At 48.9% G+C, this 27,947-nt stretch overlaps 1 protein-coding gene across 2 annotated transcripts in view; it reads left to right on the top strand.

Moving 5' to 3' along the window:
- The first annotated feature begins 658 nt into the window (after window positions 1-658).
- Window positions 659-27,947, top strand: part of PKNOX1 (PBX/knotted 1 homeobox 1) — a 45,714-nt gene continuing 18,425 nt past the window's right edge. The window contains exons 1-6 of one of the 2 annotated variants that reach the window (XM_060100417.1): window positions 659-769; window positions 17,241-17,310; window positions 18,265-18,372; window positions 21,766-21,893; window positions 23,909-24,080; window positions 25,868-26,038. In XM_060100417.1, the coding sequence (XP_059956400.1) occupies window positions 18,322-18,372; window positions 21,766-21,893; window positions 23,909-24,080; window positions 25,868-26,038 (522 nt within the window). In that variant the 5' untranslated portion in view covers window positions 659-769; window positions 17,241-17,310; window positions 18,265-18,321. The remainder of the gene's footprint in view (window positions 770-17,240; window positions 17,311-18,264; window positions 18,373-21,765; window positions 21,894-23,908; window positions 24,081-25,867; window positions 26,039-27,947) is intronic. The other variant, XM_060100416.1, reaches the window with a different exon arrangement.

The raw sequence follows: 27,947 nt of genomic DNA, 5'->3' as shown, positions 1-27,947 counted from the left end.
CCAGGGCTAAGGGCGCCCGGGGTCAGGCGGGTCTTTGGGCACAGCCGCCGCGCTCGGGACGCACGTGCGCATCGCGGGGAAGAAAGCGAGGGGCTGCCGCGGACCTGTACACAAAGAGGGCGCTGCGCAAAGTAGAACGCTGGGCGCCAAACGCCCGCACGGCCCGGCCTCCGAGGGCAGCCCGGGGCTGCCCGGGCTCCACGGCGCCGCCCGGGCTCCACGGCGCCCGGGCGCGCGAAGAGGACCCGAGGCTCCTACCGCGGATGGTACAGCCCGCCCTCCCCGCCGGACGATCGCGGATGGTCTCGCCCACCGGAGCCCCAGCACACACCTGCCCCGGCCGCTGAGGAGCGAGCGGAGGGGGCGTGGCGCGATCAGGCCACGCCCCCAGCTGCGTAGTAGTGAGGCGGGGCTCGCGGCCAGCCGGGTGGGCCTCTCCTCGCTCCGCAGCGCGGCGGTCGTGGGCGGGGCCCGACTGGGGAGCGAGGCGGGGGTGGGGCCGGCCGCCGCCAGCCCCCGGCTCACTCTCCGCCCCCGGCGCCAGGCCCCGCCCCCGGCCGTCGCGGCGCCGGGCCGGGGCGGGGCCCGGGCCCGGAAGGCCCCGCCCCCTATGTGAATATTGATGAGGCGCGCGTCGGCGTCGCCCTCCTCCCATTGAGCGAGGCTGTGTCGCGTGGCCCAGCGTCGGCGTGACGGTTGGACGCGGGCGCGGCACTGCGGGTCCCGATTGCTGCAGCCGCTTGTCAGTGTGATGAAGATTGGCACCCAGGTAAGCTGTCACTCAACCGCTCTGCCGCCGCCGCCGCTCCGCCGCCCCGTCACTATCAATCACGCCGGCCTGCAGGCGCCGCGGCCGCCGCCCCGCCGCCGCCGCCCGAGTCTCCGCGGGTTGCCGCCGCCCGGGAGGGCCGCGCCAGACCCGCCGCCCGGGGCAGGGGGCGGGGAGGGGGCGCGGGTGGGGGAGGGGAACTGCGGCCGCGGGGAGGGGCGCTGTCCGCCGGGCCGGCGCGAGGGCGCGCTCCGCTTGTTTTTCGGTGTGGGTTTAGGGACGCGGAAATTTCTGGAAGGCTCCGCCGCCGCCGCCGCCGCGCGGGGCCCGTGGTTAGGCGCGCGCTCCTAACCGTCCCTCTCGGAGCGCGGCGCGCGCCCCTGCGCGGGAGGGGCGGGGGGCGCGGGGGCGCGCGGCGGGGGCGGGGCCCAGGCTGAGGAGGCGCGCAGGGGCGGGGCCGGGAGCGGGCGCGCGCGCGGGGGCGGGGCCGGCGTCGTGGGGGTGGGGGCGGCGGCGGCTGGGGTGCTTCGGGGGTCCCCCGAGGCCGTGCGGTGGCCGCCGCCGAGTCCGAGACTGGGAGGGAGCCTAGTGCTCGGTGTCTGGAATGAGTGACAAATGCGTCGCGAGTAATAAACGGCCGATGTGAAGTAGAGGCCTGGGCGCGTCGGGCACGGTCTGGCCACTCGCTGGAATTCCACATTCCTTTAGAAAGAGATCGTGAGTCATTTCAGAAAAGGCAGGGAGCGTTAGTCTGCTTTATATCATCGTCGGGGCTGTTGAAACGCTGTTTTGTTAGCGGTTCCGAGCCTCGGCCAGTCAGGTTCTCCTTCGTGAAGTTTGACTCCTAGAATGCGTCTCAGTGCGTGCTGCTGGGGTCGGAGTCCCGGGGGGGGGGGCGGGTAAGGGCAGAAGACAGATCCTTGCGGGGGGGATACCTATACATGCGCGAATATGCATTTATTAAATTTGATCGCATACCTGCAACCATCCAGGATAGATGTGCCATTCGTAAGGGGGTTGAAATTAATCTTGATCCCAAGACTTAGTTTTTAATAGAAACTACTGGTTTTTCCTTAGGAAGGGAGTGCTTTCTACTTTATGGTAAATGAAACCCTCAGCTTTCGTTGGGTATACTTGTATGATTTTTCCTGACATATTGAAAAGGGATTTATGTATTTATATAATACATAATTTTATATAATGTATTTTGAATATTGTATGGAAGAATCGAAGTGAAATGTAAAAATTTTTCCAGTACAGTTATTGGTGATACTCTCAAATCTAGTTGTACATGCATTTGGAAGATGGTTCACTGACTCAAATCTGCCTTGCATCATTTTTTTTCTTAATTTACTGAGCGTGGAGAGTGGTATGTAGATCGTTTAGTTACAGCATTTGGTTGAATCAGCGATGCACGGTTGTGTGATATTGACTGACACAGGGCTTTCCGAAGGCAGCAGTGGAAGGACTCTTCCTGCTTCGGAGATTTACAAGTGGGAATTGAACTATGGTAGGTGAAGTATGACTCAGAAGATGAACGTTCTAATGCTGAGGATTTAAGTGTCAGCACTAATGGAACTGGGTGTAAACAGCTGTCCTCTAGTGTGCTACATTTACATTTCCGTATCAGTGTGTTGTAACTTTAGGAAAGTATTACTTAGGATTAGTGAAAGGTAACATTCTGGTTATAACTTTCGCTTTTGTTTCAAACTAATTGAAACTGTTTAGAAGAAAACCTTGAAACTTCTGGACTGATGCAAATCATGCGCCTCAGGGGACCTTTCCCGGCGCTCTGCTGGCCTCCAGACTCCTCCTACAAACGTTTAGAAAAAATGAGAGGATCAAGAAGAGAACCTATTACACTGAAGTACAGTTATCAAAATATTGAACCAAACTGGTGATACATTTCTTTACATGCTTTTTAGTAGCTCACTTAGTAACAGATTGAACACTGGCTCTAATAATTTCTTTTTGAGTGTATGATGCTAATGGTTTGTGAAAATACCTGTGGTTTCGGGTGATGAAGAAGTCACAGGTGCTCTTCAGGATTTCATGTCTACCGGTGGAATTGAATGAGTGTTAAATTTCAGCCAGATGTTATTGCAAATAAAGATGTGATTTTTTTTCTCATTCAGGTTCACAGAGACCAAGTTAAGAACCTGTGCACTGGAAGGCTATTTACTCTCAGCCCATCCCTTAGTAGGAATATGTATGTGCCTCCTTTTTCCTTCCTCAAATGCTTATACTGATGGTAAGGGTGATGAGGAAGTAAAAACAGTGCAGCCGAGGGAACCCAGAGCTTCACAGTATGGGGTCATAGTGGGGTGAGGCCACGTGGGTTTACTGCCTGACACCAGTTGTGATGACTCACAACTGTGATAGGTTACTGTTCTGTCTTGTACGATCTGTTTAAGAAGATGTGGAAAGTGAAATACAGTGTAGAAAAGGTTCAGTGTGGAAATTGTTAGAATAAACATTCAGGGGCTGGGAGGCATGGTTGTTTGGTCGGAAAGGCCTGGCTGCAAAGGCCCCCATCAAATGAGGCCCCTCCGACCGTGTTGTCTGCCCTCCAGCGAGTGGACAGGGTGCCTAGCTGCTGGGTGCCCTCGCCAGCAGCCGTGCCTGGTGTCGGTGTGTCAGCCCCACTGGTCTAGTCACTGTTTCTGGGAGTCTCACTCACAGAGGGCCTGGTACTGACCCAGCCGACCTGCCCTCTGACAAGGTGGTTTCAGACTCCTGATGCAGAGGCACTGTGGCTCTGAGGACACGTCTGGGGGACCTGGGGAGGGGACAGAGCGGCTGCTTCGCTCCGTCTAGGATTCCCTGGGGAAAGGGTCCTACGGCTTCGTCAGAGTCTTGAAAAGTACTGGTCAGTCACGTGGCAGGATTGAGGGCCAGTGAGTCAGCGAACCTTTCAGATGCCCTTTGTCCTGAGTCTTCCCTTCAGTGTTGGCGTGTGCTCTTCCTGACGGGTCCAGCAGCAGGCTTTGTCATCCCTCCCCTCAGGGTGAGCTGCTCAGTATGGGGTGATGCGCTCCTGTCTGGGGGATTATTTCTGTTCAGGGCGACCCTGCCACCCAAACGGTGTGTGTCATTTGGTGTAACCTCTGGCCTAGCAGAGCCTTGTTGGTGGCAGGCTGCAGGGCACGTGGTGGGAAATGCTTTTATCGTTTGCGTCTGTGTTTGATGGACGCCTGGCTGTTGTAGGCAGGCCCCAGGACGGCAGGGAGCGGGCCGACTTCAAGTCCAGGGGTTTAGGGTCACACAGGAAAAAGGAAAAAAGGAATCTAGGGACCAAGGTAGTGCTGGGCCTCGGGGCTGATGGAACTGCGGCTTGGGCCCTGGCGGGATCCGGCTGCCACCCTGGTCTTGACCTTCCCCGTTCACTTCCACTGTTGCTCTTAACCGCTGGCTGCTTCTGCACACTGTCTGCTTCTGCACGCTGTCTCCTGCAGGTTCTCCGTTTCCCAGCTCTGCCCACCTCATCCTCTTCCTGTTTCCCAGCGCACATCCTGGAGACAGGGTGACAGCTCTCTTGCCTTCCACCGTGTCCCCCAGGTGCCGACCTGGGCGCCAGGGGCTCCTGGTACCCGAGCTCTCCCCAGGGAGGGGTGGGCTCCTTTCAGCAGGATCTGCAGTGGTGGGCGGGGTCACTCGGAAGGGACTGTGGATGGTAGGAATTGTGATCGCAGCTTCCTGAACAGTCTGATCGGACTTTCAGAGAGAACGCCTTCACAAGAGTTTGGCAAACCCTCACTATATGTCACACGTTGTTTGAGACATTTTAACAAAGTTTGTATTTTTTTTTTTGCATTAAAAATCAGGAATTTAACTTTGCGATAGTCTAAGTTCAGTTATGTGTTTGTGCACAGTTTTTTTTAAAACAAATATGTGGGCTTCCCTGGTGGCGCAGTGGTTAAGAATCCGCCTGCCAATGCAAGGAACATGGGTTCAAGCCCTGGTCCGGGAAGATCCCACATGCCGCAGAGCAACTAAGCCTGTGCGCCACAACTACTGAGCCTGTGCTCTGGAGCCTGCGAGCCACAACTACTGAGCCCACATGCCACAACTACTGAAGCCCGCACGCCTAGAGCCCGTGCTCCGCAACAAGAGAAGCCACCACAATGAGAAATGAGAAGCCCGTGCACCACAACGAAGAATAGCCCCTGCTCGCCGCAACTGGAGAAAGCCTGCGCGCAGCAACGAAGACCCAACACGGCCAAAAATAGATAAATAAATAAATAAATAAATAAAACCCCCTATAAAACAAATATTTATTTCAGCACAATTTATTGCAGCCTAAGTGAAACACCCCTGTGATCCTCTACGGCAGGCGTTCAAAGCTGGGGCCCCACTGACATTTGGGGCTGGGTACTTCGTGTCCTGTGCATTGTGGGATTTTAGCAGACACCAGAGGGACCCCCACCCTCAGTTGTGACGACCAGAAATGTATTCAGATATTGCCAAGTGTTCCCTGGGGGACAAAAATCCCCCCTGGTCGAGAGGTACTGACCTAGAACGGCATTTCCCAAAATGCCTTGTGTGGAACCCGAGTTTAATGGGATAGGCATAAATTTTTACAAATTCATCAGTTCAGCTCCTTTGAGTTGTGTTTTTAGTCAGTGTTGTTACATATGTTTTCATGTATTTACAAAATTGACACATTTCTCATTTTAAATATTTGCCTAAATCTCTTTTATTTTCTGGCCGTGCCCGACGTGAAGCCTTTCAAGCATTTAGGTCTTGTTGTTTCCCATGTTTATTTGATCATCCTCTGGGCTGCCAAGCTGAGCGCCAGCCCGATCAGGGTAGGGATGGTGCTGCCAGGCCTACGTCCATGGTGCTCTGACCCTGAGCTCAGCAGTGCCCTAGGGAGAAAGATTGTCCCATGAAAGAGCCCTTGCCTTGAAGGGTTGGGGTTCCTGTTTTTCCTACAACGTATTCATTGACCGTTAACAGAAAGTATATCATGAAAGTTTTAAATATCAGTTTTTAATGATGCCAGTGATAGTCACGGTCCTAAAAACAAAGCTGTGGTCTGAATTTAACTTCTGTCAGCTGTGAAAGGCCATTCAGCTCAGAATTTACTGAAATGGATTCTGAAACCATTAAACACCTTTGTTGTTAGAATTTTGCTGTGTCTCTTGTGGACGTAAGTGGTTGGCTTGGAAATATTTTGGGGGGATAGATTTTAACAGGATTTAACATCTGATTTTATTTGAAGATTAAACTTCAAGTGGTACCTCCCAAAACCTTGCTTGAAAAATAAAGTGATATCTTGATAAACGTTTTCCTCAGAATGAGTTCTTGACTGAACACCTCCCTGGGATGGGACATGGAGCCAGGATAGAAGGCAGGGGACATTTGACTCGTGTTCTCGAGTGGCAGTCACCTCAACCCTCCCACACACAGAATGAAAATTGATTGCACTGTAGTGACGTACAACTGGTGTCCTGCAAGGTGTCTTGGAAAGGATCTGTGTTTTTGAATATAGAATTTTGAGAGTCTTGGGTTCCTTGACAGCTTTCTTAGCTTTATTAATACACAGGTTTGGTTTAGAAAAGGATCATCAATTAAATGTTTTGGGAAAGATAAGTAACTGCCCCCTAAAATCCAGAGATATAGTGTGTATTGTCTCCCAGCCCTTTTCTGGCTTCATAACCGGCTCTCACAGCCACTAAGACTGAAATTACCCCAGAATTTCTTGCGTTTCTCGGTTAGTGGAATTGGTGGAACTCTTAGAGCAGCTTCTGAGAGCAGCTGGGGAGGTGCCCTGCTGGGAAACTGAAGCCTAGCTGGGTGGGCGTGGCAGCCTGGGAGGGAGGGAGTGTGTGTGTGGATTAAGTGAAAAGTGCAAGAGACTTGACATCACCAAAGCTGAGTCAGAGAGTGCACTGTACCTGGGGTTATATTTGTCAAGTATAACATGTCTCTTGGGACAGCTAAACTTTAGGCCTGGGGTTGGCAAACTACAGGCCTATGGGCCACGTCCCACTGCGGCCTGTTTTTGTACAGCCCTAGAGCCATACATAGTACATTTTAGAGGAAAAACAAGATGGGGACTTCCCTGGTGGTGCAGTGGTTAAGAATCCGCCTGCCAATGCAGGGTACACGGGTTCGAGCCCTGGTCCGGGAAGATCCCATATGCCATGGAGCAACTAAGCCCGTGCACCACAACTACTGAGCCTGCATGCCTAGAGCCTGTGCTCCGCAGTGAGAAGCCCGTGCACCACAATGAAGAATAGCCCCTGCTTGCAGCAACTAGAGAAAGCCCGCGCGCAGCAATGAAGACCCAACGCAGCCAAAAATAAATAAATAAATAAATAAAATAAATAAAAAGGGATATGACTACAGATATGAAAATTTTACAAGTAAGAACATCCATGTACAATTTGATGGCAGTAAATTTGAAAAGCTGTGGATAGTTTATGAAGAAGATATAAATGATCAGAATTGACCTTGGAGGGACTTCCATGGTTACGCAGTGGATAAGACCCCGAGCTTCCAATGCAGGGGACCCAGGTTTGATCCCTGGTTAGGGAACTAGATCCCACATGCATGCTGCAACTGAGAGTTTGCATGCCGCAGCTAAGGAGTCCGCCTGCCGCAACTAAGACCCGGTGCAACTAAATAAATAAATAAGAATTGAACTTGGAGGTAGAAAACTTGTACAGACCAGCAACTTTGGATGAAATGGAGAAGGTAGTCAAGATTTATCTTTTTAAATTTTTTTTAGTAATTCTTTTTAAAAAAAAATTTTATTTATTTATGGCTGTGTTGGGTCTTCGTTGCTGTGCACAGGCTTTCTCTAGTTGTGGTGAGCGGGGGCTACTCTTCGTTGTGGTGCACAGGCTTCTCATTGCAATGGCTTCTCTTGTTGTGGAGCACGGGCTGTAGATGTGCAGGCTTCAGTAGTTGTGGCATGCAGGCTCAGTAGTTGTGGCTCGTGGGCTCTAGAGCGTGGGCTCGGTAGTTGTGGCGCATGGGCTTAGTTGCTCTGCGGCATATGGGATCTTCCCGGACCGGGACTCGAACCTGTGTCCCTTGCGTTGGCAGGCAGATTCTTAACCACTGTGCCACCAGGGAAGTCCCAAGATCTATCATTTTTAAAAGGCACTGAAAAGAAAAAAAAAAAAGAAAAGAAAAGGCACTGGCATGAGTTAGATCAGACTTTCATGGAACAGATACTTACTGTGTTAAATGTAACAACGATTCACTAACAAAATTACTGTGCACCTGCTGTGTACCAGACATTGCATTGGTGGTGGGGAGTATAATGGTGAACAAAAACAGACACGGCTCCTTCCTGCCAGGAAGTAGTAAAGGCACAAGTTAATCCAAGGCCCATCCGAATAATGTAAGATTACAGCTGTAGGAAGGACTGTAAAAGGAAGGCATGTTTTGCTCTGAGATGTGGGTCAGAGGTCAGGGGCAGCTCTTCTAAGATGGGGATGACTGATGTGAATGGTCCAAGGGAGCAGGAGTGGGCGAGGGGCCGAGGATTAGGATGACCAGTCTAGATGGGGGTGGGAACTGTGCTCAGAGGCTTTGGGGGTTGAGGGAAGCCCAGGGCTCTGAAGAGCCTGGAAGGGCCTGGTGTGCTGGCGGTGCGGGGAGTTGGGTGATGGGGGGCAGGGAGGGAGGAGCGCAGTAAGGACCCAGTCACGCTGAACCGTTGTGCTGCGTTACAAGTTATGATCTGTATCTTGTAGGCGGTAGGAATCCTCTGAAGGGTTTTAAGTGGGTGTGTCTTGATCAGATTTGGGTTTCCAGAAGATCCCTTTGAAGACTTGGAAACACACCCATGTCCACAGAGGGGCTGGTTAAGTAACTGCACTGAGTCTGCTACACCTGTAGTACTCAGTCTGCAGCTGTAAACAGGAGTGAAGGTGATGACAACCTACTGTGAAGCATCTTTAGGATACGGTAAGTGAGAAAAGGAAGGCCCAGAGCTGAGAAGAGCATGCACTTTTATCTGAGAGAGGTGTATAAATATTTGCTTATGATAAAAAAGCTTAAACCCCAGACTAGTTAAAATGGGGTTCCTTATTGGAGAGGGGACAGGGTTATAGATTAGGTTTCTAAACGTATCTTCTATAGTAAAATTAAATCAAAAGGAGGGGGGAGGACTACCTAAAAATTAAAGCAAAATGAATCAAAAGAATCTAACTAGGGCTCCCTTGCCTCCTTGCTTCCAAGATGGCCAAGAAGGAAAAATGGTCACGCCAAAAGGGGCCGAGCCAGCTGTGCCCAATGCATGCCCAAGAATAAGCCCATTAAGAAGTTCGTCATTTGGAACATAGTAGAGGCCGAAGCCATCAGGGACTTTTCCGAAGCAAGTGTTTTCGACACCTGTGTGCTTCCCAAGCTATATGTGACAGTACGTTACTGTGTGAGCACAGCGTGGTAGTCAAGAACGGTTCTCGGGAAGCCGGAAGGTTGGAACCCTCCCACCCCGACTTAGACCTACGGGTGCTGCCCCATGGCCTCCACCAAAGCCCAAGTAAGGAACTAGGTCCTTAAAGACTGAAGAAATACTCTTCTCTGCAAACACAATAACATGGAAATTATACTTAAAAAAAAAAAAAAGAAAAGAGGACTTCCCTGGTGGTCCAGTGGTTAAGAATCTGTGTGCCAGTGCAGGGGGACACGGGTTCTATCTCTGGTCCGGGAAGATCCCACATGTCCCGGAGCAGCTAAGCCTGTGGGCTACAACTACTGAAACCTCTGCACCTAGACCCCGTGCTCTGCAGCAAGGGAAGCCACCACAATGAGAAGCACACGAACCACAACGAACGAAGAGTAGCCCCTGCTCACCGCAACTAGAGAAAGCCCACGCGTAGCAACAGAGACCCAGCACAGCCCCCCCCCCAAAAAAAACCAAGAACCTAACTAGGAATTGAATTGGTGGCTTAAGTACACAGAGAATTATTATTTCCAGTGACTTCAAAACAAATTGGATTGTACATCTATCCTAGTAGGATAAATCCTGAAGACAAAGGAACTACAAAGAAATCTTAAACAATTTTTAGTACTTGTATTGTTAGTAGTAATATTCATATTATTTTGAAACTATATATATATATACATATACACACATACACATATATAAAATGGTAAATAAGTTATTATGTTACTGTCATTTGGAAATTATTTTCAGGGTAAGAAAAGAGATATACAAATATTAATTTGAAGTAAAGTAAATACCCTGTAATCCCAAATTTGAATTGGAGGTATCAGTGTTAATTTGTTTTTAAAAAATTTTTTTGAGAAAACATTTCTTATCCCTGTCCATTGGAAAGGCTAGAAACAGTGACCAATCAGTAGCAATGAGCACACAACACCTAGATTGTGGTTTCTACATATCATTTCCCATTGGAATCAAAGCCCCTTGGATCAATGGCAAAGTCTGGGTTTGACACAGAAAATAAACAATATGAGCCTGGAGTATCTCGTTTTACCTGAAAGCAAGAAAGCTATCAAGGGTTACTAGTGTGTTAAAAGCTGTAGGAGGTAACTGAAGGGGCTTACATTGGAAAAAGATGGGATAATTTGGAACATCAGAAAATATACACATATATAAAAAAGCTGTACTTATTTTTTACATGTTTAAACCCGTGGATCACAGCCTCACTGGTCACTGTTCGGGAACGCTAGGGAACCAGCACGTTACTCTGAAAATTGATACCAGAGGGAAAGCAGCAAGCCTTAAGAAATCCCATCACTGGGGCTGCAGTGTGGAGAATGGACTTGGGGGATGGGTGGGGTTGGGAAGAGTGGCCATGGGAGAGAGGCCCGGAGGCATATTACGGGGAGCTCAGGGAGTGGAGGTGTGATGGTCCGTGATTGTGTCTAAAAGCTTAGTTGTTGAATCAACACCAGGTGGCTCTTCTCCAAAGTGAAATTCTGGAAAATAAACTTTACGGTTGCAGTTGGGGTCTTCATCGCCCAGCATTTCAACTCTTACATGCTCACGGGTAGTATCGTTACCATGTGCTGGCAACGTACGGCGGCTGCATCATGTATTTCTCATACATGTTGATCGGTCAGGAAGGAGGAGTTCCTTTCCTTTTCAGTAATTGTTAGGATATTTTGGAGATGTCTGACTTGCAAACCTTGGCTGTTATTGGGAGATGCCACTTGTACACTTCTTACCACCAGGCCGTCATTTTCTTTAGACTCGTTAATGTTTGCAAAGCAGAGTTACCCGTGTGTGCAGCGTTGAACGTTACATGACTGAAGGTCATTTGTGGTGTGTACCTGGTGGTTCACCTTCTTCATCCATTCTCTTAGTGTTTCGCGTTTTGAATGACACTATAATTCATAGATTGAATTGATGTAATTAACATTTGTAGGCATGAAAGTTGTCAGACTGTCAAACCTTCGCCTGACTTCCTTGTGAGTTCTACAGTTATCTTAGAAACGGTTGCCATAAAACAGATAGACTGCTGGTTACTTCTCCAGCAAAACTGGGTTTATTCGGGACCAACGAAGAATTGACATCTGGGGTCTGCCACCAAGGGGAGCTCGTGCAAGGCCCTGCGTGGCCAGAAGAGGAGGGCTCTGGAGTCGAGAGTCTGCTGGAGGAATGGGGACCGTCCGGTGGCTTTTCACTGCTGGGTGGGGCTGGGCAGTGTCTCCTTGGCTGAGGCCTTGCCAGGCGAGAAGAGGAGTCTGTGCACTTTCTGTCGGGGGGCCCTACTGTCGGGGCGTGGGAGTGCGCCTGCTGGCCTCCCAACTCTATTTAATTAAGGGTTCTGTTTATTAATTGTACAAGACAGTTCTGCTGTGTCCTCTGAAATAGCACATAGAAGGAACGGCAGGGCCTGGGAGCCAGACAGATCGGCCTCTCAAAGGCGCTCCGCCTCTTTGTACCTGTCTGCTCATCAGCAGGGCTCCAGAGACTGCCCAGCGCTCCGGTCCCTGCTGGCGGGGGCACAGGAGGCCGCCCACCTCGCTCTGCTCATGGGTCTGGTGGCCAGGAGTTTGCAAGGGCTGCGGTGGGAACGGCCCGTCTCTGCCCCACAAGGCTAGGGTCCTCAGCTAGGATGGCTGGGTGGCTGAGGGCTGGAGTCTTTCGGAGGGGTTTTCTCAAATCTGGAAGTCAATGCTGCCTGTTAGCTGGGACACGAGCTGGGCCGCTGACCAAAGCACCTCTGCGTGGACTCTCGCTGTGGCCTGGGCTTCCTCACAGTGAGCGCAGGGGGCACCCTGTTTAGTCAGACTTCTTACTTCTGGGGGCTCCAGGAGCGAGTGTCCTGGTGAACACGGCGGCGGGAGCTTCCGCAGCCCTGGAGTCACACAACGTTGCTCCGGATGCGCTCTCCTGCTTCCCAGCAAGTAGCAGAGTGTAGGCCACGTTGAAGAGGAGGGGACAAAGACCCCCATCTCGGGAGGCGTGTCAGGGTTTGGGAATGTGCTCTACAAGTGCCTCACTTAGGTCTGGACATATATAGACCCTGGGAAGACATCTCCTCCCTCGTTTTCCTTCCTGCCCTCACTAAGCCCCGCTGTGACGCTGGCAGTGCAAAATGAAGATGGACCCTCCTGGACCAGTTCTCTGTGCGTCTCTGCGTTAGTGTGGGCCGCGTAAACAGGACTCTGATGCGGAGCTCTGATCTTGCGGGAGCTTCTGCTTGGCCCGCCCAGGTCGCCGAGAGTCCGCGTGCCCGTGGCTAAGCGGGGGCGTGTGGTTGACCACATACAGTGTGTGTGGGGAGCAGCACCAGAACCCTGGGTTCACCAGCACTTCGCAGCAATTGATTGAGTTCAGAGAGGTGTTTGTAAAAGCATCACAATTCCAGAGCTTTTTGCACCTTTGGTACTTTTCCTTCCAGCCCTGACGAGTCCAGTGTCTCATTTCTGCTGTTATATTGGCCTGTTTACCTGTTCCTGTGCCGTTACCCACTTCTTAGTTGTTACTCGTGGCCTTGTAGGATATTTTGAAATTTTTTGAGTTTTTCAAAAACAGCAGGAATCTTGATTGGGATTGCATCTGTGTGTGCTGAGAAAAACCAGTAGACTCTCCATAAGCTGTTAGAAATGTTGGCGGGTACAAGGTTAGCCTGCACAGACTGGGGGCATTTTTACCCAGCAGTCCACCAGAAAGTATAGTGACAATGAGATACTTTTGACGATAACAAGAAAAACCATGAAGTGTTTCAGGATTAATTAACCAGGGCTACAGAAGACCTCCACAAAAACCATCAAACTTTTTTTTTTTAAATAAATTTATTTATTTTTTATTTTTGGCTGCGTTGGGCCTTCGTTGCACGCAGGCTTTTTCTAGTTGTGGCGAGCAGGGGCTACTCTTGGTTGTGGTGCGCGGGCTTCTCATTGCGGTGGCTTCTCTTGTTGAGGAACACAGACTCTGGGTGTGTGGGCTCAGTAGTTGTGGCTCGCAGGATTCAGTAGTTGTGGCTCGCGGGCTCTAGAGTGCAGGCTCAGTAGCTGTGGTGCACGGGCTTAGTTGTTCCGCTTGCCGTGAGTTTTTAATGCCCTTTGAAATGAGGCTTTTGAGCTCTTCTCTTTTGAGAAGAGATTATTTGAGGTTATTTTTTATTTTTATTTTTTTTGCGGTATGTGGACCTCTCACTGTTTTGGTCTCTCCCGTTGCAGAGCACAGGCTCCGGACGCACAGGCTCAGTGGCCATGGCTCACGGGCCCAGCCGCTCCGCGGCATGTGGGATCTTCCCAGACCGGGGCACGAACCCATGTCCCCTGCATCGTCAGGTGGACTCTCAACCACTGCGCCACCAGGGAAGCCCTTGAGGTTATTTTTAAATCAACATTTGTTAAGGCTACAAAGCTACAGGCCTGTTTTTCTCTCTATGCTTTTTTGTTAGGATTTATAGATTTCATTTTTCTCTTTATAAGTTTAGTAAATTTTGATCTTTCACCCATAAGAAAGCCTTTGATCAACTCAAGATGATCAGACTACATGTACCATTTTTAATGATCAGTCCCATATACAACTTAAATCTCCTTATGCATTTGGAACCCTAGTTTTAAGTTTAGTAGATACACTTTTCGTTTTAAGCACCTTAAATATCTGACCAAATAAATAAAACCTTCTCAGTAGATCTAGTAACTTAAAATTACACATGTAGTGAATCTCAAGTTCTCAAACTTTCCAAACCTTCTACCAGGAAGTGACGTTCGTTGGATGAGGAACTTGGTTTTGTTCACTGCTGCACCCTCAGGACCTAGAATAGTCCCTGGCAGTCAGTAAACTTGCATAAATGAAGAAATGTTTACAATCTTAGTAGATTTCTTGTGCCTTTTCACTAAAAAAGAAATGTGTAAAATCAGTAACTCAGTTATACTTTTAAATTGGAATCAAGGCTAAAACCTAAGATTAATTTGCCAAATTTTCTTGCGTACTGCAAACAACTTAAATGTCAAATACATAGATTATTCTGGAGCTAAACACAAAAATATTAAAATCTAAATCTCCCACAGGGCTTAGAGACACCACTAAGGCAGTAAGGAAGTCATCTCAGGCGAGTCGGGCTTCTCATCTGGGGGACCACGTGGGCTGGGATGAGGGAAGCTGGGGTGCTGCTGACCTGGGGCCCCCTCCACCGTCTGACCCGCATGCTGCACCTCCTCTTCCTGTCTCTGCGGACTGAGCCAACCTGGACCTTCCCGGACTCACCATCTGCTCTGAGCAGGAAGGCCTTCTCCACCTGGTGGGACTCAGCCAGTCTGTCTACCTCTGGTTCTTCCCTGATTTGTCACTTGTCCTGGACTAGAATGCTTAGAAATATTAAAATGCCTGCCTGTTAGATTTGGCTCACATTTCATTTTTTTGTCTGCCTTTCAGGTCACAACACTAACGCTATCTTCTTAGCTGAGTTTGAGAAGAGTGTAACTTTTTTTTATGGGTAACTGTACATATGGTCAAATTGCCTTCCAAACCAGTTACACGGTTTTTGAGACCTAGGATTCCTTCAGGGTGCTGGGTTTCACTTCATCTTTGCTAGCAAAGTGGTGCACTGTTGTTTTAAAGTTAATAATTGCTAGCTGAGAAAGGATGTATAGTTTTAAATTTTGTATTTCTTTAATTACTTTTAGTTTTAACGTTTCTGTACATGAAAATTGGAAAGTTGTGTTTTCTTCATTTGTGTTAATCTGGCTGGAACTCTTGAAAGGGTACCAAAGTGACAATTTCCATAAATGTGTTCTTTTTTAACTGGATGAAACTTGTAGAAATAAAATGGACAAAAACCGTGTCTCACCCTTAAAGACCATGGTATTGTAAGTCTGTTGGGTTGGCAGTCCTTTGACTTGGATTTTAGAGCCTCGCGTGACGTTACGAAGTGAAGACAGTTGGAGGAAAGGGAACCCGTGTGCACTGTCGGTGGGGATGTAAAGTGGTGCAGCCACTATGGAGAACAGTATGGAGGGTCCTCCAAAAACTAAATATAGAGCCACCATATGATCCTGCAATCCCACTCCTGGGCGTATATCCGGAGAAAATGAAAACACTGATTCAAATGTTCACAGCAGCACAGTTTCCAGTAGCAAAGATATGGAAGCAACCGAGGTGGCCATCAGTACATGAATGGATAAAGAAGTGGTGTATATTTACACAATGGAGAACGACTCCGCCATAAAAAAGAGTGAAACCCTGCCATTTGCAACAACATGGAGGGACTGGGGGTGTTATGTAAGTGAAATAAGTCAGAGAAAGGCAAATACTGTATGTTGCCCTTATATGTGGAATCTAAGAAATAAACTAGTAACTATAACAAAACAGAAACAGACTCAGAGATATAGAGAACAAACTAGTGGTTACCAGTGGGGAGAGGGAAAGGGCAGGTAGGGGTAGGGGATTATGAGACATAAACTACTAGGTATAAAATAAACAAGATACAAGGATATATTTTACAGCACAGGGAATATAGCCAATATTTTTTAATAATTATAAATGGAGTATATAACCTTTAAAAAAAGGAGTGAGGACACTGTTGTTGAGTTTGAATATAATAGAAGCTTACTTTTCTATGTAATGGGGGAGAGAATTAGGGATTAATTGATTGTTTAGAAATCTCAAGTTAACCTTGGTTTTCATATAATACCTAAAAGAAGAGTTTTTGCTAAACAAAGATGAGCCTGCTGACCTTTCATCCTTGGGTTGGATGCTTTATTTCCCAGTTAATGGTAGGTTTCCCTTAGTCACTCAGATTCTGTCTTGGGCCTGCCTTGGCCAGGGATGGGAGGGCCTGTAGCTGAATCGCTGAGGTTGCCAGAGGCCTGGACCAGGGCACACGCTTCCTCCCAAGCCCAAGCAGCTCTGCGGGATGACCTTGTGAATTCCGCTGGGGGCTGTTTGCCTGCCCGCTTGCAGGTGCCAGGCAGTGTTTCTGCCCCAACATGGAGGATCATTTTGCTGCAGCCTGGAATTGAGCGCCTGCGGGCTTTGCAGATAGATGGCTGCCGGCAGGCCTGGACCACCCTTTCAGGCGGACAGCGCCATCTGCTGGCAGCTTCTTCCAGGCGCCTTCGGTGTCCTGCGGGAGTGAGAGCAGGGCACTCTGTCCCCATCCTTTTACTCAACAAAGTGTTAGTCATATGGAGTTGCCTTTTTTTCCCCCCACTTCCTTGCGTGGTGTTCCATTGTAGAGAGAGCACGTATCTTCAAAGCTTTGGACGCAAACTTCAAAATTTTTCCTTTAGGACAGCCGTACCAAGTTATGTCAGATATTGACGTTTTAACCAGGTGGGTAGAGAGAAGGACTACACGTCTGTATGTTTTTAAAATGAAACGTTGACTTGTCCCCAGTATTTATTATGGGCATTTTGAAAGCGCCCGGAGTTGGAAGAGTGATCCGCCACTGCCTGGATCCGGCAGCTGGGGGCTCGGCCGCGCTGTCATCCCGTGGGGCGGGCCGGCGGAGGCTGGAAAGTAACGTGGAGAACTGGCCCCCAGCCGAGACCCACTTGGCTGTGGCTCTGCCTTCTTGGTCTAGGCCCTTCCAGGGCCTCTGCTGTGCATTTTGTTCAGGTCAGCTGCTGGGAAGCCGCTGTCAGGTGGACGCCCGTAGGTGAGCAGCTCGGGCCCCTCCCGGCGCTGGGCTCAGGACCGGCTGGCTCTGGGTGTCCTCGGCCTGTCTCAGCACCACTCCAGTCTGCTTCGGATTCACACAGGTTCACGTGGCCATCCCCTCGCCCCCCCTCGGCGCCTCTCAGAGCCTCCCCTCCCCCTCTCGGCCGGACGCGCCTCTCGAGACCCCTAACGTGATTACCCCTGTAAAGACCCTGTTTCTAAGTAAGGCCCCACTTGCAGGGCCTGGGGGTTAGGACCTGGGCTATCTTGGAGGACACGTTTACACCTCTGCACGTGCTGGCCACGCCCTGACGATTACCGGGCTTGTACCGGTGGCCCAGACTCGCTCGTTCAGAATTCCCCCGTGGGTACTGAGGAGCGTCTCAGACCGTCAGCGTCCCGTCTCTTGCTTCCTCCCAGGCCGCAGAACCCGCCCCCCCACCATTGGCTCCACCTCGGGACATGCGGCTCTGCTCTCCCAGTGGCTCAGGTGGGAACTGTCGACCCTCCCTGGACCCGCCCCCCTACCCATCCCAGGCCATCTGCACGCCCTGTGCTCCCGTCAGCCCCCGTCCACACGGCCTCCACCCTCCTTGGCCCTACAGTCCCTCACCTGCCCTGCACGCCGTCAGAGGGACCGTCCCGAGCCGGGAGCCTCAGGGCCCTTCTGGTCAGACCTTCCTGGGGCTTCCCTCCCCCGCCCCAAGAAGGTGCACAGTCTTCACGTGGCCCATGAGTGGGTGTGACCTGCTCCCGTGTCCCCCACTGCCCCCCGACTCTGCTGTCCCTCTGCACATGGCTCTGCTGCCCTCCTGTCTGCGGGGGGCACGGGTGGCATCCCCACCTGGTTTCTCTCGTCTCATTTACCTGTGTGCGTGGTGACAGGTGAATGACAGCGTTCCCACCTTTGCATCGCGTGCAGATGTGAGCCGATGCCCGGCGCAGCCTCCCTGAGCTCACCTGTGTCCTTCCTGCCTGAGGTCGGCCTCGCCGGGCTCAGTGTCAGTGCACCTGCCCCGTCATGCAGCCGTGTGACCCGCCAGCTGCGCGCTCACCCTCTGTCGTGTCACCCCGCCCGAGCGCCCCTGCCCCTCCGTTTGCTGCCTGGCCTTCCTCTTATTTGTGGCCCCGGGAAAGCCCCAGGGCCCAGGACAGTGTCCCTCATGTGTAGACATTACTAGGCATTTGCTGGGTGAGTGAAGGAATAAAACCCAAATGCCTGGAGACGTGATAACGCGTCCAGGCCCGGGGCAAGTACAGACACGCAGTCACCAGGCAGGTGCGGGGCTGCTGAGTAGGATTTGGCTTATACCGCAGTGTGAAGGATGGTTTTCACTCTCCGGGTGAAGATGTGTATTTAAAAAGGTATACGGGTGCTGTGGAATAAGGGGACAAGAAATGCTCTGAGTTATTAACCGATGCTTCTCTGCTTTTGTCTTCCCAGACACCGTTTGCTTTTGACTCAAGATGATTTGATGTTTTATAAAAGAACTCACTCACCATGATGGCTACACAGACGTTGAGCATAGACAGCTATCAAGATGGGCAACAAGTGAGCGCTGGCGCCCTGTTCCACGTCCTAAGTAGTCAGCCGACCTAGTACTGAAACGCGAACAGTGCCTTGTGTGGCACAAGCTAGTTTCTGTGAGGGTGCAGCTTCAGTGTTGAACGTTTGGTGCATTTATTATATCTTGGTGCTCAGAAAGATTAGCTGTAGAATTGTTCAAATAATTTCCTAAATGACACCGAGATTGCCAGTAATTCTGAGTCCCCTCAGTCATAGTTTCTTGGGAATTGACCTTTCTCACGTCAGTGTTAGTAAGTATCGTTGCTCTTAAAGGTTGTGGTGATTATCATGGACTCCCGTGGTGCCCAGTTGCTGGCCTGCGCGGGAGCTGTGCGGTTTCGTTCCCCGGCATGTGGGTGGCAGAGGGGACCATCCGATGGCACGTGGGTGCAGCTGCGGTGCTGTCTGTACGTCTCCTGCCCCTGCAGGAGACGGTCATGATGCTCGGCTCCCTGCTCGAGGGTTTAGGGACCGCCCCCCCAAACCTGGGGCGCCTCGCCCACCTGTCACTCCCCACTTGGTGTGACTCAGGGGGTGTGTAGGACCTGAGCTGCAACCCTGTCCCCTTCCCAAGTCGGGTCTTCCCTTGATGGACAGTTTTGTTCCATTCCTGGGATGTTTCCTGTCGCAGTGATTTTGGTTTTGTTGATTTAAAAAAATGTTTTAAGTGTTTTTGCTTCTTAGAGGTAGGGAATTGTGTTTCAGGCTGCTCTCTTCACCGGGAAGTCCTCTGATATTTCCAAGAGATTTTGCTCCTCAGATGCACATCTAACGATGTCCCTGCTTCCCTGGGCCCTGCGGTGGCTCCTCGTGGACGCCCTGCCCGGAGGGCCCTACGACCTCACAGGCTCTCACCTCTGCCTGCCCCAGGGCCCTGGCTCTGGCTGCCCCTGGGCTCTGCTTCGCTCTGTCCTGCAGGTCTTTGCTTCGCCCCGCTTTCTGCGAGGACCCCCCACTGGCCCTGGTTACCCCCACGGCCCGCTCCCCACCTGCCACCCGCTTCCCGGTCCCTTCCTCTGATCTTTGTTCTCCATCCGTGGCAGTGATCACCTTCCGACACACCCTGTTACGTGTCCGTCTCCCTCCAGCTGGTCCCTGCCCTGATGCAGGGAGTCCAGGGCAGGGCTGGGCGCAGCGGGGAAGGCCTCGCTTGTAACAGCTCAGCACTTCCCGTGACGTGGAGAACCGCTTGTGAGCATTCCTTTCAGTAAGCATTTGATCTTCTACAGTACAGACAGACCGCATTTACTTAGCCGGTCCTCTGGTTGAACATTTAGATGCCTCTTTTTTCACGATCATTTTTTTAAAATCCTGAAATAAATCCTTTAAGGCTTTTTTTATAGTACTGTCAGACTTCTCTCCAGAAGGACTGTGTTTGATTGGGCTTTAGTCAGTCGCTTTTGGTTTTGGGGTTTTTTTTTTTGTCTGCATTGGGTCTGGGGCGAGCAGGGTCTACTCTTCGTTGCGGTGCACGGGCTTCTCATTGCGGTGGCTTCTCGTTGCGGAGCATGGGCTCTAGGTGCACAGGCTTCAGTAGTTGCGGCACGTGGGCTCTAGGCGCGTGGGCTTCAGTAGTTGTGGCTCGCGGGCTCTAGAGCGCAGGCTTAGTAGTTGTGGCGCACGGGCTTAGTTGCTCCACTGCATGTGGGATCTTCCCAGACCAGGACTCGAACCCATGTCCCCTGCATTGGCAGGCGATTCCTAACCACTGCGCCACCAGGGAAGTCCCACTCAGTAGTTGTGGCGCACAGGTTTATTTTTTTAAGAGAGAAGCAATTCCCAAGTATACTGTTCCATCTAAAGGCAGCAGAATGGAAGTAACCTGCTCACCCTGGCCTGTTGGAGAGTTGAGAACAGGGCCTGAGCCCGGACCTGCAGGGCTGCTCTCTCGGCTGCAGCCCCGAGCACCAGGCTGGGTTCCTGGCAGGATGCAGGCTCTCCCATCTCCGTGGATAAGCTTCCCCCCAACACCCCCACCCCACCACAGGTTCCCCAACAGGCTGCTTCCTTGAGGGGATGGGGGTGGCAGTTGTGGGCGGGGCAGGTGGATCCCAGATACCCCAGTCCTGAAGAAGCCGAGGAGGGTGGTGATCTGCTCAGGGATAATGAGAAGTTTACTGTAGCGATTTTGTTTTATTTGTAAACTGAATTCTTTATGTTGAAGGATTTAAATCCTTTTCCCCTAAGTTACAAACAACACAGCCAGTTTAAAGCAATTTCAGTGGTAACATCTTTAAGGCTTCTTCTTACGTTTAACACTGTTTCTTTAAACACCGCTGGTCTTTGCTTTCTGGATGCAGTGACTTTCCTTAACATTTAAAAAAAAATTTTATTTATTATTTTCGGCTGTGTTGGGTCTTCGTTGTGGTGTGTGGGCATCTCATTGCGGTGGCTTCTCTTGTTGCGGAGCACGGGCTCTAGGCGCGCAGGCTTCAGTAGTTGCAGCACGCGGGCCCTAGAGTGCGCAGGCTTCAGTAGTTGTGGCTTGCGGGCTCTAGGGTGTGTGGGCTTCAGTAGTTGTGGCACGTGGGCTCAGAAGTTGTGGCTCGTGGGCTCAGTAGTTGTGGCACACAGGCTTAGTTGCTCCGCGGCATGTGGGATCTTCCCGGACCAGGGCTCGAACCCGTGTCCCCTGCATTGGCAGGCAAATTCTTAACCACTGCATCACCAGGGAAGTCCCTGTAACATTTTTATAGCTTGTGTATTCCTGAGTTTAAGGATAGGTAAGGGAGAATTTCAGCCCTGTCACAAATATGGAGCATCTTGGGTTTGAGTTGTTTTTGTGACAGGATAAGAAAGCTTGGATTATTTGTTTGTTCTTCTCTTCCTGCCACGTTACTCACTGTGAGGACAGAGAACAAGGAGAGGCAGACGAGAAAGACTACACGTGTACCAGTTCCCTTCAGGGATGTAGAGTTATTACGGTTCTGAAAATCATAAGCATTTCACAGATATCGGTCCTCTCAACTTTTAAATGTTTTGGAAATTTGACCTTTGTTTTAGCCATTTAGAAGCACATTAAATTCAAAGGAGTTTGTTGGTAGTATTCTTTACGTATTATTGCTTGTCATATAACTGTCTGGCAGCTTACCATTCCACTGCATTTCTGTTTGAGAATAGAATACAGTAAGTCCCCTGCATACGAACGTGTTCCTTTCCAACAGCAAGTTTGTGTCCAATTTGTCATTAAGTCCAACAAAGTTAGCCTAGGTATCCAACTAACACAATTGGCTATATAGTACTGTAGTGTAATAGGTTTATAATCCGTTCGCATCTTTGAAAGTTCACAACTTGAAGGTTCGTACATAGGGGACTTACTGTACTTGGTAGCAGCTTATTTTCTTTTTAGTAACAGAAGTCCTCTTCCTCCTTTCACAGATGCAAGTAGTAACAGAGTTAAAAACGGAGCAAGACCCCACCTGCTCTGAACCGGATGTGGAAGGAGTGAGCCCTCCCCCTGTGGGGTCCCAGACCCCGATGGACGCAGACAAGCAGGCCATTTATAGGTAGCAATGAGATGTGAAGCATGTGGGTGTTCAGAGGAGTAAAGAGAACGGAAAATCTGGTTAACTGGAACGTGAGCTATTAGCCAGGCAGAGCAGTGAGGCATGATGTGATAACTACTGGGATGAAAGTTTTCTCAGATTACAACGTTATTCCTAATATCTTTTTTAAAAAGTTTTGGAATGTAAATCTACATTTTAGTCAACCTTACAAAACGCAATCTTCAGGCCCAGATAGTTGTACTGGAGAATTCTACCAAAAAGAAGAAAAAGCAGTAAGTTAACACAGTCTTTTCCAGAAAATAGAAGAAGAGGGAATGTTTCTGAACTCATTTTATGAATTGAACATCACTCTGATACTAAAGCCAGACAGAGACAATATAAAAAAAGAAAAAACTAAAGACTAGTATGCCTCATGAACTTTGGCATAAAAAGCATTCATAAAATATTAACAAATAAAATCCAGTAACATGTAGAGAGAAGAATATTTACTGACCAAATGGAGCTTATTCCAGGAATATGAGACTGGTTCACCATTCAGAGATCAACCAGTGAGACCCACAACGTGATCATATCAAGTGATGCAGAAAAGCATTTGACAGAAGTCAACAGCCAGTTATGATTAAAAACTGTCAGTGAAGCAGTAATAGAGGGGAACTTTCTTAGCCTGATGTAGGGAAACTACGAAAGAACCCTGCAGCTCGCATCATACTTAATGGCGGAAGATGCAACGTTTTCCCCCATGTTTGGGGATAAGGCAGAGGTGTCCACCCTGACTCCTGTTCAGCTCTGTAATGGACGTTTAGCCAGTTCACTGAGGCAAGACAAAGAAAGAAAAGGTATATCAGGTTAGAAAGGAAGAAATAAAGCTGGCTTTGTGCACAACTGACATGATTGTCCACATATAGAAAATCCCAAAGAGTGTACCAAAGAACTTCCAGAACTAAATAAGTGAGTTTAATTAGGTCACAGGTTGCAAGGGCAACACACAGAAACCAATCCTATTTCTCTACTAGTAATGTACAATCAGAAACTGAAATTCAAGAGAAAATACCACTTTTGAGAGCTCCAAAAAAATGTAGGTATAACTCTAATAAAGCACATACAAAACCTTTATGTTGAAAACTATAAAATGCCAATGGAAGCAGTCAAAGGAAACCTAAATAAAGGGCATACGATGTTCATGGATTGGAAGACTCAACATAGTAATGATGTCATTTCTCCTAAAGTTGCTCTATAGCAATTACAATTGAAGTTGTAGCAGGATATTTCTGTACATATAGACAAGTTATTTCTAAATTTTATATGGAAGTCAAAAGAACTAGACCAGCTAAAACAATTTTGAAAAGAAGAATAAAGTTGGAAGAATCAGTCTACCTGATTTTCTCAGTGGAGAAAAGGTGGAGTTTACAACAAATTGTCCAAGTTGGAACAATTGGACATCAACATGCAGAGAGAAGATCCTTGACCTAATCTCACATCCTTTACAAAAATCTACTCAAAATGGAGTATGGATCTAAAAGTAAAATTTAAAACTGTCCAACTGGTGTTAACCATACAGTGAAATATTATGCAGCCATAAAAAAGAATGAAGTACTGTTACATGTTACAACACTGATGAGACTAGGAAACATCATGCTAAGTGAAAGAAGCCAGACACCAAAGGTCACATAGTATATGACTCCATTTATATGAAATGTCTAGAACTGGCAAATCTGTAGAGACAGAAAGTAGATGAGTGGTAGCCTGGGGCTGGGGTTTGGTGGAAAATGGAGAGTGACTGCTAATAGTTACAGGGTTTCTTTGGGGGATGAAAATATTATAAAATCGACTGTGGTGATGGTTGCACAACTCTGTGACTATACTAAAATCTGTTGCATTATAAACTGTAAACAGATGAATTATGTGGTGTATGAATTATATCTCAGCAAAGCTGTTATATAAAATATTGCATATGTACATACTAAAACATTTTCAAGAAAGTGTAGAACACATATTTTAAAATTTTTCCCCCCCAGGCATCCACTATTTCCATTATTAGCTTTGTTGTTTGAAAAATGTGAACAATCTACACAGGGCTCGGAAGGCACAACTTCTGCCAGTTTTGATGTGGACATTGAGAACTTTGTAAGGAAGCAAGAGAAGGAAGGAAAGCCCTTCTTTTGTGAAGATCCAGAAACTGACAATTTAGTAAGTAAAATACATGTTTTTACTTTTTATTTCTTCTAAATTTAATCCGTTCCATAAATTTTAAATTTCTAATTAGAACTTCAGATTGTTTGTGGCCAAAGGGGAAAACTGTACAATTCATGAGATAGTTTTCCGTGTGTGACTTGAATGTTGCCAGGTCTCCAGCCTTCTCTGTTGACCCCTTCCTGTAATAATCCAACAGGATGGCTTGAGCCTGCATTCTGAGTGGGCTGGGGGTTCAGTCCCTCCCGTATGTTCAGGAAGGTCCACTGGGGTCAGCGTGCCCTGTGTCTTGCTTCCTGGGAACGTGTCTGGGCCCAGCTTCAGGTGTTGGCTCTTCCCTGATTGTGGACCACAACTTTGTTCTCCAGGACAGCTCTGTCTGGAGGCTGGCACTGGTGGTGGGTGACAGGCTGTGTGACGACTCGGAGTGGCCTGTGAGCACAGAGCAGGGACGGACCTATCAGGGGTCCGACACCCCTCACGGCCTCCCTTAGGCTTTCAGTCTGAAGCCAGCCTGGCTCACGCGGGTGCCCCCCTCCCAGGTCCAGTGCTCCAAAACCCTGGGTTCTCTGTGCTTCCCGAAAGCAATGGAGAGTTCCTTGGGCTGACATCACTGCTGTGCCCAAGGGGAGCGGCATCCTTAAGCACCGGGCAGCCCTGGCAGCCTGTGTCTGGGGCTGGATTCCCACTAGAGTTGGCCAGCTCCCAGACCAGAACCTTAGGCCCCTCATCAGCAGGAAAGGGTCTTTGGAAAACTTTTCCCTGGATAAATGGCCTTGGTCTTAGGTGCTATTGTTTTTAATTTTTCATTAATATTCAACCCTTACAGCCAAGGAGATCTTACAGGTGAGGTGTCTGACTTCGAGTCTGTCTCCTCTTCTTCGAAATGGGACCAACAGTGCCTGCCTTTTGGGGACGAGGACCAGATGCTCTCTCTGCCTCTGCATCTCTGCTATGCGGCCAGCAGCGAGGAGGGCACGGGTGTAGCCAGCATGGGCCAGGCCGGCAGGGACCAGGGCTCTCCTGCCTGGTGCCCTAGCACGGGGCCTAGCAGAGCTTGATGCTTGGTCATTCTCACTACTGACTGGCTGACGGGTTCACTCCACAGAGACGTGTGAACTGTCCCCACCAAGGTCACGGGGAAGGAGCTGAGTTTTAGGCTGTTCGTTCACAGGAAGTGGTGTCTATGCTAATGGTTCATCACTAGTGTCAGTCATCTACCGCTGGGAGACGAGTTGCCCCCAAATGTAGTGACTTTGTATAAAACCGAAGAACTTTTAGAAAAATTGTAAGAGAAAATCTTTAGGATCTGGGGCTAATCTAGGGGTAGGCGGAGTTCTTAGACTTGATGCCAAAAGCAGAATCCATTAAAGGCGGAGTTGGTAAGTTGAACTTCTTCAAAATTAAGAACCACCCGGGAGGCGCGTACGGATTCATCCCCATTTACAGATGAAGGAGCAGTAGCAGGGCGAGGGTGAGTTGCTGGGCGAGGCCAAGGTCGAGGCCCGGCTGGCTCCCGGAGCTGTGACCGCCTCTGTCCCTGCACGCCAGGTGGAGCCGAAACAACAAGCCCCAGGTCAGTGGGGCTGGAATGCGTGGTGGTTCTGCATAGTATCTGGTGTCTTGCTCCTCCTGTTACTGGCGGTACAGGACGCCTCGGCTGGCTCATAACCAAGCTGAGTCATAACCAAGCTCATAACCAAGGAGAGTCGTGTGGTGATAATGATAACTTACCGTCATGCTCCCTTTTTCTGGTCTGAAAGTCTTCATTTTCTTGCTTCTAGATGGTAAAAGCAATCCAGGTTCTGCGTATTCATCTTCTTGAGCTGGAAAAGGTTAATGAACTCTGCAAAGATTTCTGCAGTCGCTATATTGCTTGTCTAAAAACGAAAATGAACAGTGAAACTCTCCTGAGTGGGGAACCTGGCAGCCCGTACTCCCCTGTCCAGTCCCAGGTATTTACGGCGGGCCCTGTGCTCCTGCTCGCTCCCTGCAGCGTCTGCAAGGGTGAAACGTGCTGATGTCTGAGGCCACCGGCCCTTTCAGGATTGTGGGGCTGCCCTCTGCTCTTCTGCCCTGAGGATCCTCTAGGTCTCTGAACGTGGCCTGTGCTGGGAATGTGTTCCCTCGGGCCAGAGAGAGAGCCCACCTGGGCTTCGTGCCGTGAAAAAGGGAGGCTTCACTCTGTGTTCTGGACCCTGGAGCCCATGTTTCTGGAGGCCAGAGTACCAGTCATTTCTTTCTAATTCTTTTTTTTTTTAATGAATTTTTAAGATTGTGGTAAAATACACATAACACAAAACTTACCATTTTAACCATTTTAAAGTGCACAGCTCAGTGGCATTAAGCACGTTCACATTGTTGTGCAACCATCACCACTGTCCTTTCCAGAACGTTCTCACCTTCCCAACCTGAGACCCTGTTCCACTGAAACACTGACTCCTTCCTCTCCCTCCCCCTCCCCCGCCAGCCCCTGGCCCCCACTATCCTGCTTTCTGTCTCTGTGACCTTGACTCCTCTAGGTACCTTATGTAAGGGCAGTTATACCATGTTTGTCCTTTTGTGTTTGGCTTATTTTACTTAGCATAATGTCCTCAAGTTCATCCATGTTGAAGCACTGTAATTAGCCATTCTGAAGGGGTGTAGTGACATTTCATTGTGGTTGTAATTCGCATTTCCCTGATGGCCAGTGATGTTGACCATCTTTTCATGTGCTTACTTCCCATCTGTATATCCTCTTTGGTAGAATGTCTGCTCGTGTCTTTTGTCCATTTTCTAATTGGATTTTTAAAAAATGGTTGACCTTGGAGAGTATTCTAGATGCAAGTCCTCCATTGGATATATGGTTTGCCAATACTTTCTCCAAGTCTCTAGCATATCTTTCCATCTTCTTAACAGGGTCTTTTGCAGAGCAAACCTTTTTCATTTTGATAAAATCCCACTTATCAGATTTCTTTTTATGAGTCATACTTTCAGTGTCAAGTTTAAGAACTCTTGGCCTCGCCCTAGGTCCCAAAGATTTTTCTCTTATTTTTTTCCTAAACATTTTATATTTTACATTTAAATCCATGGCCCATTTTCAGGTTTGGTTTTTCTTGCCTATGTTCATCCATTTGCTCCAGCACCGTTTGTTGAAAGGGCTGTCCTTCCTCCATGGAATTGCCTTTGCACTATTGTCAAAAACTAGTTGGGCATATTTGTAGGCCCTGTTGCTATGTTCTCTGTTCTGTCCCATTGATCTGTGTATCTAGACCGTAGAGTCTTGATTCCTGTGGCTATATAAGTCTCAAAATTGGGTAGATGGATTCCTCCAACTTTATTATTTTTCAAGATTATTTTAGTTATTCTAGTTCCTTAGTCTTTCCACATGAATTTTAGAATAATCTTGTCTATATCTGCAAAAAAATGTTACTGAGGTTTTGACAGGAGTTGCGTTAAACCTGTGTGTCATCTTGGGGAGAGTTGACACCTTTACTGTGTCGACTCTCCCAGCCCACAGTCGCGGCGCTCTCTCCACTAATTTACTCTTCTGTGATTTCTTTCATCAGTGTTTTCTCGCTTTTGACATGAAATTCCTGCACACGTGATTTTAGAATTATACCTAAGTATTTCACTCTTTTGCACAATCGTAAATTGTATTATATTTTTAACTTCAGAGTCCATGCCAATATGTAGAAATCCAGTTGATTTTTGTATCTTTGTCTTGTATCCTGGGACCTGGCTGAACTTCCTTATTAGTCCTAGGAGATCCTTTTTGTAGATTCTTTAGGATTTTCTACCTGTTTAGTCTTGTCATCTGCAAATAGGGACAGTTCTATTTTTTCCCTTCTGATCTATATACTTTCTGTTTCCTTTTCTTGCCTT

Source organism: Mesoplodon densirostris, chromosome 5, assembly GCF_025265405.1.
Source record: "Mesoplodon densirostris isolate mMesDen1 chromosome 5, mMesDen1 primary haplotype, whole genome shotgun sequence".
In the NCBI taxonomy this organism is placed as follows: Eukaryota; Metazoa; Chordata; class Mammalia; order Artiodactyla; family Ziphiidae; genus Mesoplodon; species Mesoplodon densirostris.
The sequence above is the reverse complement of the archived record's forward strand: the minus strand, read 5'-3'. Positions and strand labels throughout refer to the sequence as shown.